This window comes from Ornithodoros turicata, chromosome 2 (genome assembly GCF_037126465.1).
Source record: "Ornithodoros turicata isolate Travis chromosome 2, ASM3712646v1, whole genome shotgun sequence".
Classification (NCBI taxonomy): domain Eukaryota; kingdom Metazoa; phylum Arthropoda; class Arachnida; order Ixodida; family Argasidae; genus Ornithodoros; species Ornithodoros turicata.
Window position 1 is genome coordinate 78,842,756 of NC_088202.1, and position 22,088 is coordinate 78,864,843.

General features: G+C 46.5%; 1 protein-coding gene across 2 annotated transcripts in view; it reads right to left on the reverse strand.

Annotated features, from left to right (window-relative positions):
- Positions 1–41: 41 nt before the first annotated feature.
- LOC135385602 (glycine receptor subunit alphaZ1-like) overlaps positions 42–22,088 on the reverse strand; it is a 194,113-nt gene continuing 172,066 nt past the window's right edge. Inside the window, exons 4-8 of one of the 2 annotated variants that reach the window (XM_064615024.1) lie at positions 9,619–9,931; positions 9,409–9,543; positions 7,697–8,058; positions 7,506–7,598; positions 42–3,864 (exon numbers count right to left, since the gene is read on the reverse strand). In XM_064615024.1, the coding sequence (XP_064471094.1) occupies positions 3,664–3,864; positions 7,506–7,598; positions 7,697–8,058; positions 9,409–9,543; positions 9,619–9,931 (1,104 nt within the window). In that variant the 3' untranslated portion in view covers positions 42–3,663. The remainder of the gene's footprint in view (positions 3,865–7,505; positions 7,599–7,696; positions 8,059–9,408; positions 9,544–9,618; positions 9,932–22,088) is intronic. The other variant, XM_064615025.1, reaches the window with a different exon arrangement.

Below are 22,088 nucleotides of genomic sequence, written 5' to 3' on the forward strand. Positions count from 1 at the left end.
GAGGCTTAGTTCTTACAAACGGCAAGTAATGTGATATACGATCGGAGGTTTCATGCATATCTTTATTCACTCAGAATTGAGAACGTGAAATCAACGTCATTTATATTGTATCCAATCGCTCTGAATAAATATTTGATAACAACTCACGATGCACTAAACAGCGCCTGTGACCAGTTGAAAGCCTCCCGTGTGTTACACCTTTAACATGCTTCACAGATCTTCACAAGTGTCAATCTAGAGTTACGTGCAGAATACTTTCATTATAACTGCAAGCATAATGTAGATTCGCTACTACTGTTCCGGTGCAAATGCGAATATTACGTGGAATCAATATAGTGAAGTTTAGCCTACTGGCGCACGCTTAGTCATATTTGTCGCGCACAGTGTGAAGGTGGTTTGAAGAGAATCCTATTGAATGGGGAGCGGAAGCTTAGGTTACGAGAGTAGCGAGAGTGTTCTCAAACACAGATGTATAAGTTAAAATCTTGAAATGTACCCTGGTGCGAAGTATTAGTGCGGAATTTCGCGCGGGGGTCACTGCTCGAAGCAACGTAACCACCATCAGCTGAAGGCAAGTGAGCGACCCGGGGAATGTTTCTCATCTGTCTCGCTTTCTGCTTCTTTCGTATGGTTTGTGCTTTCTTGCATCACGTGACGCTAGACCTTCAAGTCTGCACGCATGTGTCGGTAACAGAGCTGTACGTTTTCTAACAGAATGAACGACAAATTCTAACCGCGGTTTCATCACTCACGTGTGCGGTTGCAATAGTGCCGGTCTAAAGTGTAGCTTACAGATGTGACTGTAGATACAGGTACGTTCGGTGTAGCGACCGTCGTCGACGGGTGGAAATAATGTGTACCGTGGCACAATGAATACTAAAAAATAAAAATGTAGTGAATGGTCGAAAAGCTTGTCACTAATTTCTTGCGTTAGGTTACAGTTTATCCTTGCCACTGTCCTGTGTTATTCATCTGGATGTCTGGTCTGCAGTGACCTTAAATGGAAGCGAGTCTTCATGATGCGTCAAACTCTCAGTTACACTGCTTTACGGCTGGTATTGTTCAGAATCAGTATGAGGCGCTTCTCTTCTAATAAAAAATTGGGTGTAGATTTACACCTTCTCATATAATTTTATCAGGCTGTACCGCAGTAATCAGGGAGACATAGAAATTCCATGGCTCCATGTAAATTTTCTTTCCGGCAATTCGGATCATACTATCCTCTGGATACGTAGAATACGGGTCGACTCCGTAGCATAATCCCATAACGTAGCAGACACGCTATACATCGTCACACGATTGAGCACTGTTGGTCGAATGAGGCTGGATCCTCTTCAAGAGATCAATGCACGGCCACGGCCGTCGCCACCTATAACGTAAATGTTTACGGAAGTTTTCATTGTGCATTATGAAGAAAAGAGAGGGAACGACCTGACCTGACACATAATAAGTGACAAACAATGAATCAAGCCAAATTTGCACAAACATAGTTTCAAAGTTTCGGACACCGCCATCTCCTGTGCCAAACACACATAATGTGGATGAAAATAAAATTCACGAAGTTCACACAAGTCACATACCGTTGAGCGTGGTAGAAAGTGTGTATAACAGTGTCCAGTGAGCGTTGACTTAGTGTTGTCTACAACATATTTTCAAAGGCCCAAATGCGGAGCCTAAAACACCTTTACAGCTGAGAACAAAAAATCATGAATACAAATGTGTCCACACACAAAACACTACGTCATAGGATCACCACGATTCACGAACAACACAATACAATCTTTATATAAAGTTCCATCATACAAACAATACTGTGACATGATTATTTTTTTTTATTTTGCAGTGAGAACACGCCAGTCACATTTCACGAAGGCCTCTGGCCCTCTGCTTGACATTTGCTCGATACGGCGCTGTTCATCTGCATAGCCTTGGTCCCATGCATTGATTTTGTACTCGGTTTGCGTAAAAACGATGAGAACGATGCGACGAATGCAACATTACTATCCCACTATTTCAGATCCCCTCGACCTGTGCTTGATGTGGAGAGCAAAGTTCGTGAATGACAAGTGGGCAGTGCGACTGGTCGAGATATCTCCAATGGTGGACTCCGTCACAGTTTTGTTGCAAAAGGGGTGCCTTTAAAGGGAGGCTTCGCAACAAAAATGGATTTCAAGCTCGCGGTATTCCCACAATCATTTACACGAACTGGACACAGTTGTGAAATATCTCACTTGAAAACGAAGGTGGAATCGTAAAAATGACTTCTGAAATTTGAAAAAGTCTGGCTCCCACCGAGCGTCGATGGAAGTACTTCTTTCTTTCTCTGGTCGGCCAACATCAATGTGCATTACGCATACCATACCTGCGCTGTTTCCTGACTCTCAGGAAACAGGTGATCGCTGTTTCTTTCCATCTGTGTCTGCGGAATCTGATTCCGACGTGATATACTACTTGTCCGCTCCATGCAGGGTGACGTAACGCGTTGGCCTTCGGAGGGTAAAGTTTCTGCGACTCCTCTCCACGTTCCTGTTTCGGTTTGGTTGCTCGCTTATTTGAGGCATAATTCGTCGCATGAGAAAGAAACAAAGTTGATGGCAGGTGTACTGTGGATGCTATGCACAAACTACGATGTGCAGCAATTTTTTCACCGATCGTTCCGAAGTATCCCTTTAAGGTAGCACTGCATGCCGTTCCCATGGGGTGCTGTACAACAAGTACCTGTTTTGCGTTTAAAAAGCATTCGTGTATGAAATAGCCCATTGCAATTACGTCACACGAGGTCGAAAAAAAATACAGGACTGGAATGCGTGACAATAAACGATGTAAGTATTGACGGACAATAGATGCCGTTGTAAGTGAACATTCCACGACAACACACATAGCGCTTAGGTCAGCCTTGCGAGTTGCGTAACTTCATGTTGAAAAAGCCTGAGCATGGGCGACGGCAAAATGGACGACTTTTATCGTTTGTCTTTTCAAGCCAACGCTCTGGCTTTTGCATGATGAAGTTCGTCGACCAGTTTGCCCGCGTCTATCTCATTTTGTCTTCGTAACTGGAATCCGCTACTTGTGACAAGTACCCGTGCCGGCATGTCGTCCTACGCTTGAATCGCTCCTGGCCACACACTACAGGGAAGTTACCTTACAAAGCCCCACTCGTGCCGGCTTGGCAACTACCCAATGGCAGTCCATGTGTATTGCAGAAGAACTCTCTTCTAAATACCTTGAAATGCGGGTGTTTTGCGTTCTGTGCTCGGAGACTTGGCGACAGTGTTAACACTTCGCTGTTACGTCAGCGGATAGTACTTTTGTTCTAGAACCACACGCATTTCTGACAAAGGTCCCAACCTCTTTGCAACCTTAGAACAGACTGGTGGGGCTGTGTTCGAAAGGTACGCTCTACTAAGTTATTGTAACACCAACACTTGAGAAAAAGCAACCATACTTCTCCTCTATCTCCTTTTTCTCGTTCGAGTCCTGGCTCATGAAAAAATGTTTCCAATCGTCGCGATTTTGATGTTGACGGATGGTGTCCTGCCTTCTTCGGCCCTCTTATTTTCCGTGCATTCCACATTAATTGAAATGATATTTTAAAAATAATGAGATGCTCGATGCTGTGAACTGTTGGATATCACATAGCACGTATGTTCAACACAGCGTGGCTTAGACGTGCTCGTTTTTGTACAGGTAGTACGTCCAGTAGATAACGTTGAAGAGGAAGAACATGAAGGGGAACATGACGCGACAAATGCGGTCGACGTTCTGAGACCGCTTCAGGTTCTTTTGCTGCTCGTGGCTGACCCTTGATTCGTACTTGTTCGTCGGTTCATCGGCGTCGTGCTTTTCACTTGCCTTCCTGTTGCGCTGCAAAAGGAAAAGGTGTGTAGAAATATGTGGACGTAGAACTGTAGTCGAGAATGACTATGCTAGAGCACTGCACGGACCGCATTCTTAGGCCCAGGCCCGGCCCGCACCCGGCCTTGCTTTGATTTACCCGCTCGGGCCCGGTCCAAGCCCGAATAGTTTCTAGGTTTCCCGGCCCTGGCAATGTCCATAATGTCAAAACTGAGCCCAGCCCAGGCCCGCAAAAAGAAGGCTTAACAGGGCCCGACCCGGCCCGCGGGCGAGGTCAGGCACGCTGTGCAGTGCTCTAGTTTAAACTTTCTAAGCTACGACGTTTGCTACTTGCAGGTACACAAACGTGTTGCTGTGCGATTGGTAGTGTTGCATATGAAGAGCATAATGTTTTCAGGTAAAGCAAGCGGCTAACCTAAGTCTGCATCGCTCTTATGCGTAGGATACCTTTTCTGTCACCTGAAGTCGTCGGTGCATTTCTCATTTTCAGTGCTATCGTACCGGCCATTCTATAGGGGTATCGGTACCTCGAACTTGATTTACGGCATCCCCAGGTTGCCCCACCATGCTGTCTTATATAAGAACAAGGAACTGAGCTAGTTGGTATTGATTCATATTGATATAGAGCGCACAGGAACTTGGACTGAAGAACTAGACAGGACAACGCACTTTGTCCTGTCTAGTTCTTGAGTCCTCGTTACTGTGCTTTCGTTGCATGGTATCCACCAGCACCATTGTAGGAACCCGGGGATTTGCGCAGGGTGTGCATCTTGGGGGAGGGGGTTTGGAGATCCCGCTGGGTGGTCTGACACCCGTATATGCCTGCTTTTCGGGCTTTTTTTGCCTTTTTGGATAGTTTTGTTTTGTGTGTGCAGCTGCACCACCATGGTGGCAGCTGTTTAAGATCTTTGATGGGTTAAAGCTTTGTGTGTGTATGTGTGGGGGACGTCTTGCAAGAACTGTCACGGGGATCCCACATGGGCGACGAGAGGGACTGACACTGAGTCAAGAAGCGTCCATGTGACTGCTACGTGGTCCAAGTGTGCGTTTTCTGAGAGGGTGAAGGGGTATATAGGGAGCTTGGCGTCAGTTGCTGTAGCGCGGCTTCATGTCGTTTGGAAGAGTGTGTTATCGTGTGTGAAGGTGGTGATGCTACGGACGCTGGGCAACGGGACATATCATGCGAAATAACTGGGTAGCGTGGGTGTTGCTTGGTGTATCGTCGACATCACTAAATCTGTACATCTGCATCCGGAACTCTAATGTATAACTGCGAAGAGGCCTGTCTAAGCAAGCAGGCATTTGTAGCTTGAGAAAGTTGCGAGTAAATGATGCAGATTTACAGAAGGCTTGGGATGCAAAGCAAGAGTAGAATAACGTGATGCCAAAATGAAGCCGCATTTTTTTTTTTTTCACTCTCGCATTATGGACGACAGCGCGGTCGGGGACGGATTCACCCGGATGAAGGATTCACCTTACTTAGTTCAGGTTTTCAATCCTTAATACGCAACCACCGACTCATATGAGGTGTAAAAAAAAAAAAACACAAGGGTCTTCAGATGTCCAGGAATGTGCTAGACGGCAAAGCATAACGACCTTGCGGTGCACAAGAGATCATAGAGAAGGTTGACACTGTGATATCGTGGCATGTGTGAACAGTGCGTGAAGTCGTACTGAAGAGGCGCGACAAAGAGAGAAAGAAGGCTATATCAGGACATGTTAAAGCAAAAAGGCAACTGTGACACATGTCGAAAGGCGGCTTCCTGTAAATGCGTGTTGTTCAGCGGCAGGAAAGGCGACTAATAAACCCGTAGAATTACGAAATGCGGTTGCTCTGTTCTAGCCGCGTCCCCATATCCGTTCCCGTTGGTAGACATAGCTCCTGCATGTAGTGGCTTCATTGATGGACATCAGCCGTCGAAAGAAAGACAATAATATTACGAGTACTTTCGGGTTATCTCCGATGTGTTATCTGGAGAGAAGCAAGACACGTCGGTCGGTCGGTCGTGACAGGAACCTTGGCGTGACATTATCTGCTACATGCTTCGCTGACATGCTCTGGTACTGAGCTCTGATTCCATTTTCTTCCTTTTTGCTTGGAAGTGACCGTGCTCCAACGTTAATGGTAACTGGGAGTAGATTTACACGTAAGGTGTGTCAACTTATTTGTGTGGCGACATCCGCGCGTGCCACAGGGTTGGCCTGCGGATAATTTCGGCCACCTGGGGTTCTTTTGACGTGCGCCGGAAATCTCCGACACACGAAAACAATGTTTTGCTCCCCCACATTGCTACCGTCCTCGGCCGGTGCTCCAACGTTCCTGTCCCCTTGAACGTATCCAACGTTACTGTTGCTGTACAGCGCCAGACAGCAACGTTCCGCCGCTGGAAATGACTATGTGACTGACCTAGAGTCTGTGCACTTTTCTGCAGGCGGCGATCACAAACTTGCAGCAGATCAAGATGTTTATGCTAGAGTCCTTGTTTGCCTTGCTTTTGTTGAGGACCCTTACACGTTCTAACCTTTCCCTCCTATTTTTTATATAATAAACATATCCACCCCCCCCCCCCCTTTGCACGTCAGTGGGTCCTGTAGTGCGTCTCGCCTTTCGAGAACCGTACCTGCGGCAGAATTTTCCTTGTCCCGTGCTAGGATTTTAGGATACTACCTCTTATTCATTTACCTTCCTCGGGTTACACATTAGAGATTATGCGGTGTAGATACAAAGATGTAGCGTGCTGTGCACTTGTCGATGCTTTCGAAGGATTATTCAGGGTTTTCAGAAGTTGCTTGCGGCCTTAGGTCGGGGGTCTAGTAGTCAAAGTATGCTCGGCTTGAGTTTCTCCAGTTATAGCCTCTGTGCGCTTTGCTGAGGACTCCCGAGGTCCAGAAGTATTCTTCCTGGGTATTTATACAACAAGCAACCGATAGTACACGATTCATCATGGCGTGTGAATTTGTTTTTTTCTTCTCAAACGTGTTAAATGAGTTAATTGGACACTTAGTTTACGTCTGAGAATCTACCGGCTTCCTCGTAAGTCCTGGGCTGCAATTTGGACGTGGATGAGCAGCCGATCGATAACTCATCGTTCTGATTGGCTGGTAATTAATCGGTCTCCTTGCCCGTATGTGACGCTAAGTTGCTCAGAGGATAGTGGTTTCTGGTAGTCCCACGAACGACTATTTTTACTGGTGGCTTACGAGCACGAACTAATGATGTCCTAATACGTATAGCTTCTTTCAGTAAACATACATGGTTTTACTCGAGTTGCAGAAAACAACGAGTGGCGTGACCTAAAGTGTACCAATTTTCCTCTAATGTGCATTGAAGTGCGCAGCTAAAAGCAGTGCAAGTAGGAAGTAATCTTGTTCAGAAAAGTTTGGCTTATCCAGCACCACTTCCAGTGAAACTAGAGCTACTACAGAGCAAACAGCAAAATACATTTAGGTGACTGACTAGCTGTGCAATAAAAAAGGAAGCGTAAGACGAAAGAAGAATAAAATAACGTAGAACGTCTTACGAAATTCAAAGCTTTGATAGCATGGTGGCGTGCCCCTACTGAACTGCTATCTTCAGGAATATGCCAACAACTCTACGTTCTGTTTTAAGCAAGCGGCTGTAGCAGCGGCGTAGGCTACTACTGAATTACCGTTTCGGAATCCTTTAACTCTATCTCATGGTTCTTGCCGTCAGTCTCGGCAACGTCAAGGCGCCGGTTGAAGCTCAACAGTGATCGACCGACCTGCAATGAATCACACTACCATCGGTCGACACAACGCGTGGCGACGAAAGAAGTTTATAGACACAGGAGTACGTTGGCGTTCGCACGGAGCTTCTTACCTGGAAGATGTTGATGGACTTGCGGAACTCTTCGGGTCTCATCTTGCTCCGTGAAAGGTAGTTTACGAGCGTAAACTCGAGGAGGGCGCCGAAGACCATGACCGAGCATGCGCCGATCCACACGTCAATTGCCTTGATGTAGGAAACGGGTGGCAGTTGGGTGCGGACACCCGACGCCACAGTGGTCATGGTCAGGAGCGTCGTCACCCCTAGAGTGACGCGAGCTGGTGTGGCATCCACGTTCAGCCAGAAGGAAACCCAGGAGATCATCACGATGAGGAATGTCGGCAGGTAGGTTTGAATCAAGTGGTAACCATTCTGCCGGACCAGTGTGAATGTAACGTTGAGAAAACTAAATACGCCTGCGTGTAAGAAGGCAACTATTATGGTAAGACACGTAGAGAGGTACTCCACTTTAAAAAAAGACACGGAGCATGTTCTCAGTGAGCGCCTAAAATACCTAGTAAATAGGATTTCTGTCGATGAAGATGAAAGAAGGCCCTTTTTAGACTATGACGTGCAAAAGTAACATAAACGTTGCTGCCTCTCAACAAATAAACTTAGTGATGCTCAAAGGTGCCGTTCTCATCGCCGTGGAAGGAAATGTAGAAGCCCAACTACCTCGATGCCTAACGACCGATTCCACGAATCGTAGGACGATCATGGCAACAACGACTAACTTGACAAAAGGTAGTCGTTGAGACAAGGGAAGTTACAGAGGTGAGGAGGAAAATATGCGAGGAAGGTGGAGTACAGCACGCTTAACAGCTAGCGAAACTTCAGCTACACAATGGAACCTACACTCTAAGGAAAAAAGGTATGATTTTCTACCCATTTCGGTAGAGGTGCATTGCAACCACATTTCTACTCCAACCAGTTTTACCTTTTGGGTATAACTGCAGAGTAGAAACTGACGTTCTACCAGCTTCGGTGGGAAATTCTGCCATTTTCTCTTAGAGCAAACGTGAGAGAGAGGAGCAAGGGAAATGGACACCACCGCTTATACCCGCGGGGGAGAAGTCGCGTGTGGATCGGCACGAAATGGTAGAAGTACCGTCCTGTTGCAACTTTGGGTAGGAAATTCTACCTTTTTCTCTTATTTCTAGCGTATACGCTAGAAATATTGCAGTTGATGGCCTAACAAAAAGCAATCCAGATGTTCCAGGCATTTACATAGGAGAACCCTACTACATTGGTATAATGTGGAATGCTGTCCCTGTGCCTTCAGGAATGATATCAGGCAGAAGTCGGTCAGAACCTGTCGAATGACCGTAAGCCGAGCACTTTCTCAACGTTGAAAGGGCGTTATTGAATCTCGCCAAGGCGCTCCTTGGGGTCGCACGAACAAGCGCAGGCTACCGTACCGCGAGGACAGCCCCACTGGTCCAAGAACTTCTTACCAACCCCAGTCGTGCCTTTGTGGCCAGGGTGTCGGACCGAATTATGGTTGTTCGTTCCGGCTTGATGATCGATACAGAAAAAGTTGTTCAACTCCAATTCAGTTCTGGAGGAAAGCTCGATGAAAGCATCCGGATTTTAGATGACAATTCGTTTCAGCGACCTTTCTTCTCAGTACAAATCTGACGTCTTCATCTGTGCTATCGACGTGTATAGTCGATCTGCCAGTGTTGGTCATCCCTCAAAGGTCGTCGACACGGCTAATGCGTGCCTAGGCTCGGCAAAGATATGTACGCACATCCGTTGGTACGTACCTGTGTCGATTGTTCTGTTAAACTGTCCATAAGAGCGATGAACCAAGTCGAATTCCGGCACTTCAATGGGGTGCTCTAAGACTATGGGGTCGTTTTCTTGCCAAGAAATCGCCGTTTGGTCTATCGTTTGAGCATCTGCCATGAGAATCACAACAATTAGGGTTACACATGCAGAAGAATCCTCCCCACAAGAAATAGTGTTGTACTTGCATGGGCCCAGAAGGATGTGACATCGCTGCGTATCGAGCGGGAAGTGCCGGAAAGACATGAAGCAGGCAAGACGCAGGGTGAGGCGCATGCTGAAAAGCACCTCGCCGTCAGGAGATATCTTCACCAGCTTGTTGGGCACGGTCACGTGGTGGAACTTGGCCTCCTTCACGTTTCGGAAGAATAGGTCGGGCTTCCAGATTTTGCCCATGATGTCTTCGCCATTGATGGTCACCGTGCTGTTCACTCCGAACGGGCGCAGGCTTAGTCGGGTGTCTTGCCATGACTGGCGAAGGTAAATATCCATCCCGTATTCCTGCAGAAACACACTGACTACATTTGCATTGAATCACTCCAAAAATGCAGTCGTAAAAAGATGATGTGTGGAACCAGGTATTTAAAAAAAAGAGAGAGAGAGAGACTCTAACGTCATCCACAGCAGGAGGAACGTGGACGGAACAGTGCAAATGATGCAGCACCGTGGGTGGCTGATTAATCACTTGCAGGTAGCTTGCAAATGTAAAACTGTAGTGGTTATTCCTGGCCTGCTCCAAAAGAGAACAATCGAGGACGTTTTCAGAGGATCTGAATGGCTAGTAGGTGAAGAGGAGGGGAAGTTTAAACATTTTTTGAGAAAACTGTCCTAATTCGAAACGTACTTGGGGGTGTAGAGGCATTTCAGTGCACTAGATGCACTGTTCATCCCTCTGGATACTGTGGAATAAAAATGAGGCGAATATTTCATGACGATATGGACAAAAACTTTTCATATGCAACAGGAGGCAGAGTGTTTCAGTGTGCCCCAACTTTGGGGCACGTAGCAACAGACAACGGGTAGTTCAAACAATAGGATATTGCATAATGCAGGAATCAGAGATTTTCCGTGCAGTCATGGCAGCCATATAATAGGTTTTTGTTACTACAATCCAAATGTGACCAGCCTTTGCCAACATTGCACAGAACCCACCCCTGGTTCTGTTCGTACTTCACATGTTGCACCAGGCAATAATATTCCATGAAGCCATCCACAACAGTACTGTGACCCCGTTTGTTCCTGGACGTCCTGTATTGTACCCTACTTTTCCTGCGGCGTACATACCAGCGTTACGTTTTGAATTTGAAGCACTTGTTGCGATTTGCTCCATAGCCGCATGGCACCGGTAAAAGCTGGTATAGAGTCCGGCGAAGCGGGGATCGACGCGGCGCGGCGCCGCGCATCGCGAGCCGCCGCCGGTAAGTTCATCGTTCGACGACACCGGCGCAGCGACAATGCGCGACTGCGTCAGCCGCCGTCGGGGGAGTAGAGCAATACTCTACATGTGGCAGTGACCAGCGAGCTGTCCTTACCGTAGGCTCCGGTGGACTAGCATTTCCCAACATGGCGTCGCCCATTGAGCTTTTGATCAAAACTGGAAAAGAACATATTTGCCTATATAATAAGCGACGGATGGACTAGAGAGACACGCAAAAGAAGGAGAACAGCTGGGAAGATGTGCAACTTTCTTATTCAATTCAGTGTCCATGTTTGGGGGTACCAACAGTATTACGGTAGTACAAACCAAACAGTACCAACGATGGCACACGGATCGTCTTTAGTCGGATTCCAGCACGCGGGTACAGATACGACTACTTTCCCAACAACAAATGTCAATATCTCCGGTGGTGTTTTCGCTGCGCTGCGCCGAATCGCGTCGGTCTATGATCGCGGTAGCATGAGGAAGCGTGACGTAGCGAACGCTGGCTGTCGGCGCGGAACGCGGGCGGCGATTGGTGAAGATTACGTCGGACTCTAAACCAGCCTTAAACGCCATTTTGCCCCCGAGGGGGACGCCACAAGTTATTGGACTTTTGGAAGTTAAAACTACTAAAGAATGGCCTACAAGTACGTTCCAGCTTTCGTGCTTCTTGTGCCAAGCATTCTCGAGCACACAGGCAATAAGTGTAGTTTCTTTGGATTTGATTTGGGTTTTTCTGGCGCACTAGCTACTCAGGCCATAATGCGCCAGGCAATAAGTGTAGTAAGAGAAAAGTTGCTTTTGAGGCAAAGAACACATTTTTGTTGTCTCAGGGGCGCTCCGCTCCACGCAGCACCGTGACGCTATTCTGAATGGAGCAGAAATGTGGAACGACGCTACCGTCGAAAGGTGGAGCTGTTTGCACCAGAAGGGGACCAGAAAAGTTGACTGTTTCAGAGTACCTCGTGTTTCCCTTTCCCTTATCGCTGAACCTGTGTCTGATGCGTGGGTCGTCCTCACAGACAGCAAGGCGTCTTTGGCACTCCTGTCAGCATACCACGCGAGCGTCGTGAGTGATCTGCGTACCATTGGTACGTCAGGAGTACGCCCACTCCTCGGTCGGCCACCGTACCTGCCTCCGGTGGGTACCCGGGTATACAGGGCTATACGGAAACACCTTTGCTGACGCGGCTGCGAGACGCGCCGCGCTTGATGCTGCCACGCCGGTTCCCCTACTGCCGCTCCCAGTGTCTGCGTGTCGTCTGCTAATACGGCGTCACTGCGGCGACGGCACCCGCCAGTTTCTGGTAGACGATATCCGACCTCATCCATTCCTGCAGTCCATCGAACCCTCACTGGAGTTTGTCACGGCTGCCGCTGTACCCGCGAGGAGGAGTCCCTTCTACATCGTCTAGGCCCTACGTTGCCCTCACCCGTTCACTCCTGTTCAAAATGGGCCGCGTCCCATCTCCCACTTGCCCCTGCTGCGTCGTAGAAGACGACATCTCCCATCAGCTCCTCCACTGTCAGCGTCACCACCATCATCGAGCCGTGCTCTGGCAACACCTCTCAGAGCTTGGGTGCACGGACGGACGGGCGGACAGACGTTTCCCTCGCGACACCCCTTGACCCCGTGCAGCGAGCTAGATACAAAAGCGGTGCTCCGCTTTCTGCGTGATACGGGCCTCCTGGGTTCCCTGTGTGCCGAGTTTCTTTTCATTTTTTCTTATTTTTATTTATTTGTTTGTCTTTTTGTTATTTCTTTTTTATTTCTTATTTATGTTTTCCTTTCTTTCTCTTTTTTGTTTAAAGAATAGCAAGCCCGCGTGCTGCATGGCTGACCTTTCCCCCTCCTTTTCGACGTGATTGACGTGAGGTGATGTGAGGCAAATTTCAAAAAAAATTGAGCTGAGGTGAGGTGAGGAAAATTTCGAAACAAATTTTTGAGGTGAGGCGAGGTGAGGAGAGGTGAGCTGAGGGAAGTTAAAAAAATTGAGGTGAGATGAGGTGAGGAAAAATTTCCAAACACTTTTTGAGGTGAGGAAAATTTTTCTCCCAGAAAATTGAGGTGAGGGCGAGGCTAGTGAGGACGAACGCCCACCCCTGATCGTCGGTGACGAATCAAAGGAGCAAAACGGCGCCATAGTTCGGAATTGACCGTGACGGTTACGATAAGGTAGAAACAAACCACAATTTACACCTTCCCTCTTCTTTCCTTCTCCAGTCCACGTCGACACACGAAATCGACGGAGCCTAATATTCGAAACTGTTGTATCCAGCCTGCTTGTTAATGTGTGCAAATTACATCTTCTGGGGGACTTATTTCTAGCATCTACCTCAACTCACACGGTGCAACAAGTGTGGTCGCAAGGAGGCGCGTGATTTTTGTCCGTCACGTCGGTCACGTGAACCGGAACAATATGGGGATATATGTTTATTACCGAAAGGTCAGAGCTATATGGATTACCGCTCGCGTCCGGTGCTCGATGGCAATACAGGCCTGCTGCTTGTGGTGTTATGTAGTGCACGCGCCACACGCTTGACTTACGAATGGCCTCTGTCGCTCCCCTACTCTATCGGTGTTGGCGCTATGACACAAACATCCGGAAATTACGTCGTGGTAAATAAAACGACGACATTGGCTACGATTTGTTGTCACGACACGTACATCCGCTATTGAGCAGCCATTCATGCAGGTCCAGCAGCCGTTCAAGTGCATATTAGTTTCCCCCTTGTCCTCCGCGTGCTTTCAACAATTCACGTTGCTACCCTGCGTCACGTCCGGCCAGCAAGTGTTCCACATATTATAGTCCGTTTTTATTACGCTTGTGTAGTCGACATGTTATGAAAGATCACTGTGTGGCAATATACCCGCATACTGGTGTACCGCGATGCTGGGTGTCTCGGTTAAACGCTTGGTCCATAGAAAATAAAATGCTTAGTTTCTAGAGGAAGGATACCTTCTCCCAGACGGCATGACCAGCCTGACAGCATGACAGTCTTCTGAATGCGTTTGAGCGCAGTGACACAGTACTAGGCGGATATGGGACAGAGAAGCAAAGCGTAACAAACTCGCGGGAGGAGTAGTTTTCGATACAGAACAAGATGAACGTAAGAAGAGTTTTTTTATTCCGTGTTAGCGCCGCGAAGCAACTGTGGCTAGGAGTGGGTACAGATGTAGACAGAACGCAGACGACAGATGATAAGAAGAGTAAGCAAGTTAGCTGGTATCTATGTCCTACCCAACTGTTGCTGCATCAAGCTCAAGGATATTTTATTTATTTACAAAGACTACCTGCTCCTATAGAGGCCCAAGTAGGAGTGGTACAAAATGGATAAATACTGTACAAAACAACCCAGGTATTTCTTAAATTTAGACACGAACTGGTCGGTAGTCCCTGCCGACACCACATCGTCCGGTAGGCTATTCCATCCTATGATTGTGCGAGGGAAAAAAGAAAATATAAACGGATCAACTCTACAGCTATAATGTTTAATATAACAACTGCGTGTGTTGCGTGTGGAACGCCTGTAGGGTAAGGCTATATATCGATCCGTGTTGACATTCATTTTCCTATTCATCATCAAATACAGAGTTTTAAGTCTTGCTACTTTGTACCTACCCTCCATTGTTTCTAAACCTGCTGTGTCATCAGGGTCATTAACTAAACTGAGATGCCTATACCTATTAAATATGAAGCAGGGCGATTTCTGTACTGTTTCAATCCGGGACAACATTGGCATATTCTAGTATTAGCCTGATATTCTGATGGTTTTGTAAGCTGTTAACTTGCTTTCCCAAGCAGCATGTTTTAAGTTGCGTTTCAAAAACCACAATTTACCGGAAACCTCTCGGACAATGTTGTCTATATGCAAGTTCCAAGATAAGTCATTTGAAATTGTTACGCCTAAATACTTGTAACTATCCACCATTGACAAAACATGAGTGTTGACATTTTCTTTCTTTTCCAATTCCAATTCCAATGAGTGCTGACATTATAATGGCAACGAAGAACTTCCCTTTTTTTAAGTAATTTAGTTTTTAGTAATACCCACATTTTTTTCTCGTTTAAAACCATTTGCCAGGAATCACACCAATCGACGATTTTTTACAGGCACTCATTTAACAGAAGTTGGTCACTATCAGAGCGAACGTTGGTATAAATAATACAATCATCGGAAAAAATATGATACTGTACAGGAATTTCTTTAGTAGTTTCATTAATGAAGATCAAAAAGAGAAGTGGTCCCAAAACTGACCCCTGGCGAACCGCAGACACAACAGCTGCACATCTACAACGTGACTGGTTAACTTGGACAAATTGCTACCTACCAGAAAGGTAGTCAGATAACCACTTAATAATGAGGGGAATAGCGATTAGGTTACCCACTTTAAGTACTAACTTTTCGTGCGACACCCGAACAAATGCTTTGAACAAATCACGTCAGTTAGGCCGCGGTCTTTTAGAATGCTTTAAAAGTCATGGAATGTTTTAATTAGCGGTGCTACCGTGGAGAGTCCAGACGGAAACTTATGCTGGAAAGGTGTGAAGAAACCGTTGTCTTCGAGAAATGTAACCAGATGTTTATTCACGATGTGTTCTAGAACCTTACCGCATGTTGGTAGCAGTGATAATTACGAGGGTCTATTAAACTGCCAGTCTTATGTACGGGAATACGTTCGGCCACTTTTCAGTGTTTTGGGATCAATCCTGTAGAAAGATAGTTTTTATATATCTGGTAAAGGCACTCGTTGCACCGTTCAGCGTATGGTACTAAAACGGCATTTGGAATTCCGTCCACACCTATTGCTTTTTTACTATCTATTTTAAGTAACAACTGGAAAATTCCTTGAATAGACAGTTTGATATCTGCAATAGATTTTTAATGCTATCGTTATAAGCGGGTCATTTGTCCGGGACAGAGCCCATTATCCTATCTAAACACGGAGCAAAAGTAACTCTTCATATTTTTACATCAAACGAGCGTAAATGAGGTTTCTCAGTGTACAGGAATAATTGGAATCTTCCATTGACCGCACGAACAGCGCGGAGGTCTAATGCAGGTTATGTTGTTCCTATATTGCTTGACTGGGCTGATGGATCGTCACCTAAGAACGCTGTCAGTATCGCGATGTAAACCACAAACCCGTTACAGTTTCTTCGGTTACAGCTAGTTGTGTGCTGTCTGCTTTGTTCATTGTCCCAGATTTTTAGTGTAAAAGTCGCCAACAGTGGGTAATGTACCAACCGCCCCTGTACTTTTCGTTAGTTTAAAATGCGCCTTTGGCAGTACAGAAGATCAGAACGCGGGCCTTCCACAAACCAATATTCTATCCCACTGCTCTTCAGTCTCATCATAGCAGCAGTACTGCCAGCTCCGCGTCTCGCGAGCACACCTTGCATCACAAGTATCTTGGCGTGCAGACGACATCTGCATTGGGCTGTAAGCAAATCTCTCTGCGTGGTGCAACGAGCTATACAAGAAACAGATGATGCGCTGGACAACTGGGTGACATGACAGGCAGAAATTTTCAACACAGTACATGTTGATTAATCACACAGCAGACTGCGGACGTCTTCCCGGCAAGCAGCTAAGGACAACAAATGGTAATTTCAACCAAGTGCTAGAAATTAAAGAACTCGTTATTGCTCTACACTTCTGCGTCGCGATCGCAGAACAAACAACAGATCCGCAGTAGTCTCTTCACGACTCGAAATCCCGGGTTTCGGGACGGGAGAACGAGCCTGGACCCTGGGATTTCAAGGTTCGGGATTACCCGGATCCCAACACTAGGCGTCATTTTATAGCTTCATCGGTGAACATTCGAAACCCGTTTCATGCGTGTAAACTTTTGAGAAAGCTTGTTGTTCGATAGTTGTTATTCACAAGTTCGAGCGCACAAAACAAAGTGAGCTACAGGGAGTTTTATAGCTGTGACTTTGAATGGATGTGTCGAGGTTTCGGCACACGTTAAATAATAAATAATAATAAACAAATCCCTTCCCCCCCGGGTGGGTAAAATTAATCCGCAGACTCGACCTCTGTGGCGTCTCTCATGATCACAGATGTCTCGCGACGTATAAAGCCGCGAATTATTATTAGACGGGATCTGTTGCTTCGGAAGTATTTCTCTTTCGTTACGTGTAAAACATGTACGATGTTAAGAGCGGCATTGTAATTAGCAATTAGCAAGTGAGCGAATATATTTATGTTGCAACTTGCTGCACGTACCGCAGGGTAGGAGTAGGACTTATGCATAATTTCGACCACCTGGGGCCGTTTAACGTGCGAAGCGTCAATTGTCTCTCTAGCGTGCGGCGCGTTGTTTACGTTCGTCGGCGTAAACAATCGGCGTATGTGAATGACATTTCTGCAGTTAAAACAGTCGTATATCGTAAACGTGGGATACGTGCAAAAGAAAAATAACTAGGGTGAAACAAAACTTGCGCCTACGTGCACCATTGTGGCGGAGATACCTCGCTGAACAGCGAAAATGTCCTGGGGATGTGTTCTCAGCGTGGGACCCTGGCGAAACAAAGGGACAAAATTGTGTGGCTTGCATCACGCGGTTGTGTATTTCCTCGTCTATAATTATGTGTCAGCACTCAACCACTGTGACTGAAGCTTATCTTGGTATGTTGTGTATTATTTTAACGGGTGTTCTACAAGCGTTTCCTTTTGGTGCCGTTATCTGCCGCGTTGCCATGACGCGACGTTCGAACTAGTATGAGCACGCAGCATACCATGGAATAAGTACAAAATTTGTTTGTCGTTCTCTCCGGTTTTCAATGAGGTTCGAAATCCCATAAGGATATACCAGCTTCCGTGGCCGAGGATTAATGACACTCATCGAAAGGTGACCAGTGCTAGATCCCTGTCAAGGCTGCTTCTTTTTTGCCTGCACTTTCTCGAGACGCTTTCAAACGAATATTGCGCGATCTGCGGTGTGTTGGGCCCAAGACGTACAGTCCTTCAGAACGTCGTCCCGCCGTCTAGAAGAACGCTTCGCAACCTAGCGACACACAGTACCACCCACCAGCCATAGGCATACACATTTGGCACTATTCAAATGATAATATATTTCTAAATGTAGTAGGATGTATTTGAATCCTACCTACGAACCGTAAAAGAGTTGCATTGTTGTTTGGCGTGCGTTACAACGGCAGGTGCGTGAATCCTTAGAATTTTGGGTACGAGTGTAAAGTTTTTATTTCTGCTCGGTTTGTTTTGTTACACGTAATGTTTGTTTTGTTACATTGGGCTTCTGTGCGTCTCTTGACAACAGAGATTTCACATATAGATTACGTGGCAGAATAAGACGCAGATAATTGAAAGTGCAGCCGTATTCGCATTCGTGAAACATCAGAGACCTTTGCCCTAAGTCCTATTTCAAAAGTTCGCCACCCAAATCGCGATTTGGAGTGAATTGGGGCGCACGCTTGGCAGGTAGTTCGAGCAAAGCGAAAAGGAAACATGGTGAGCTTTTGGCTTCGATACCGTTTCTTTCAGATGCTATCGCGATGACAAGTTACGTCTGAGAATTTATCTCGCGTTATCTGATAAAAGGTTCTCGGGCTACGACGCCGTACATGACATGCATGACACGCTACTTCGCGGTGCTGTCTGATAAGTACGCATGCTCAGTGCAGCGATGCATCACTCGTGGATGTGAGCAACCGGCTGGACCGGACCGCAGGTGGCAAATGACGTTGAAGTACACTGGAGTGATTTTGTGCGGCTTGTTCACGCTGTTTCTGTTGCTGCTGTACGGAGGCTATGGAAATGGAAGCTTGCAGTGGCCCATGCCGTCCTTGTTGTGAGGTGCAACGGCTTGAGTTTCATGGCGTGCTAGTGTGTACGCATGACTTTGTGTTCCATGTGCGATTTAAAGATCCAAATGCAGGCCGAAATGACCACACGGTGAGGTGATACATCACAGTAATAACTGCTCTGTTACCGGACTGCATGAACTAGTGGTGAGTATCCAAGTGCTTTACTTTTGATCATGACTGTCTTGAGGCACAAAACGCGGATTGTCACGAGCCTCGTTATTGCTGTCGTTACCTTCTTCGGTGAACATCGTGCGCAGTATCACAACTGTCCACATTCGCTAGTAATTCCTAAATTACAGCTTTAATTTACCTAAATTACTGCGTTCGATAGCTAAGGTTATTTTTTTTTCATCGACAACACGGGTAGCTTGTACGATATATTTATCTGATTTGCTACGACCATTTCATTTTACGTGTTTTCGTCTAAATTTTCGTCGTGGAATATGCAAAAAGAAAAAGGAGTCATATCTACTTTTGAAGTGCTGGCGCACATGTGCAAGCATAGAAATTACGGCGTTTTTGTATCCGCGTACATACCAGTTGTAAGCAAAAACGAAAGGTAGACCATGCTGTATAACGAAAGTTTTGTCTGTTCGTCTTTAAAAGCAAGGAAAAAAATGTTGATAACACGTGCAGGATACACCTTTGTAAAACAGGTAGTATACGACCCCGTCTTCGGTTCCCGCATGATCGCAAAAGACATAGACGACAGTAGTAATCATACAACCCAAGATTTACACAAAATCCACGGCAAGTATTGCACTTTTTACTTTAAAATTACTTATTACTTACTTAAAATTATTATTTACATAGTGTATAATCTGACTCAATGCAATACTTGCGTGGATTTTCTATGTAAAACTTGGGTTGTAGAAGAAATAACTAAACAGAAAGGGAGCAGACAGAGAGAAATAATTTATTGGAAAATCAACGACGCCATCTTGAAAAAATCACTGGGCGACTGGGCATCGTTGGGCGCGACGGTTGCAGAGGTAGGTGGCAAGCAAGTTGCAAGACGTCAGACCAGATGGCCCCACCGTCATGTCGATATGTGTGTAAGAGAGAGAGAGAATAACAAAGTACTAGAGGCAGGTAGAAATGGCAACACTGCTAAACAAGTCTAAACACTGCTCATAGGAAGGGAAAAGGCTTAAGATGAGCGCTGAGCTAGGCAGCAGGGTGCTTAGGCCTAACCGCAGTGTTTGGACCGCATATGGCCTCACGTCGGTTTACGTGGAACACGGAAAATGTACTAGCTGCGGGTAAAAATGCAACAAGACACCGCTAATCAACTACAAACATGTGGCAGTGTATAACTGGTCATGTGGGGAAAAGGCTTAAGACGTGCAAAGCGCTAGGTAGAAGCTACTCAAGACCAGACACATGGGGGAAAAGGCCTAACCACTACGGCAAATCACTCACATTTTCCCCGCGGCGACGGAGTGTCCGCTCTCGTTGACAGCCACGGTTCAACTGACGCTGCGCACCAACAGCGGAGCGACCGAACGCACGTCTTCTCCCCACGAGACCCAGAGCTGGACTGGAGAAGCGCCACCCTACGGGTGCTACGCATGCGCGCGCTCCTACCGCCACCTGCGGCGACCGCCAGTGAGAAGTAACACGACCGTACCCGCCAATGTCCAAGAGAGAAGTGAATCCTTGCGCCTCCTGCAGGCTTTGCTCATTGGTCGTGACGTCAGCCTATTGTCTCAGCGCTACACTGTTTTTTCCACTAATGCTCAACTGGACAAGGTCCATCTGCAACATTAGAGCCGCGGCATGACGTCATCACCCAAGCATGCACCTGCGTGGCTCAAGGACGCGTACGCTCTAGACAGGGGACCTGTTATTTATTGAATAACTATCCCAGGATTATTTCTTTATTCTGCTATAGAAAACCTACTGCAGAAGAGCACCATTCATGAAAACTGATCATAGCAAGCATTCTTATCCCAATGACTTAGTAAGTGCGACTCGCAAAAGAAAAAAATATCCTAACACCATCAATAACTAATAACAAGGACTAGGTACACAACAAATCAGCCCAACAACAGCAGTCACGGGGAGCGCAGAACAATCTGTCCGTTCCATCCGAGAGTCAGGCAGAGAACTGAATCGTAATGCTCTTTTTCTCCTCTATAAAGTCATGCATCTGCATCCCCGTAGCGGTTACTTTCTCAACTAATTTCATGACAAAATTATTAAGAATCACGCCAGCGCTACTCCTGTTCCCAAGGCAGAAGAAGATAGAAAATGGCGGGGATGCCTGGACAACAGCAACCAGCGCAACATGCACGGGCATGGAAGCTGCAAACAAAGCGGGGACAAAGTTATCATGAGCGAAAGCATTAGTTACACAGCAAATCAGCACACCACAACGGCAGTCACAGGAGCGCAGAACGATACGTCCATTCCATCCGAGAGCCAGGCACAGAACTGAATTGTAATGCTTTTTACTCCTCTATAAAGTCATGCATCTGTCCCTCTTGCGGTTACTTTCTGAACTAATTTAATCGCAAAATTCTTAAGAATTGTTCTAGCATTATTCCCATTCAGGGCAGCACTAGCGTCATCATCAAGACAGGAATGATCAACAAGAATCTTTCTCATCCAAAAAAGAAAAAAATACAAAGCGTGAACAGAGGAAAGTATGCAGGTCGGGGCATGTCACGAGCGCTATTACACGAGGAAAAATCGCACGAGCGCTGGGCAACAGAGGAAAGCAAAGACAGAAAAACACTTGAACAGAGTGAAAAAGACACTTGCCATCATCAGACACGTACACTGCATTCCCTCATTGTAAATCCGCTCGCCACAAAATGCACCATTCACCCGTGACGAACCACACATCTGCACCCCATCAGAGGCAAACGGAACCCCACTGAAGCTACGCTCTTCGACTAACGGCCAACGCAATTGCTAGGAACAGAATTAATGCGTCCACACCCGCCAGTGTCCAAGAGTGAAGTGAATCCTTGCACCCTCTGCAGGCTTTGCTCATTGGTCATGACGTCATCCTATTTTCTCGGGGCTACACTGTTTTTTCCACTAATGTCCAACCCATCTCCTCTGCACAAGGTCCACCTGAAACAACAGAGTCGCGGTATGACCCAAGCATGCAGCTGCGTGACTCAAGGACGCGTGCGCTCTAGACAGGGGACCTGTTATTTATTGAATTACTATCTCACAATTATTTCCTTTATTCTACTATAACGATTGCATACGAAACAGAAAAAGTATTGCAGACGAACACCACACATGAGAGGTGATTGTAGGAATTAAGCATTTCATTCCCAAAGTCTTACTAAATGAGACTCGCAAAAGAACAAAATATCCTAACAAGTAACACCGTCAATGGCTACATACCATGAGCTAATCGAGACATGTTCGTCCCATCCGAGAG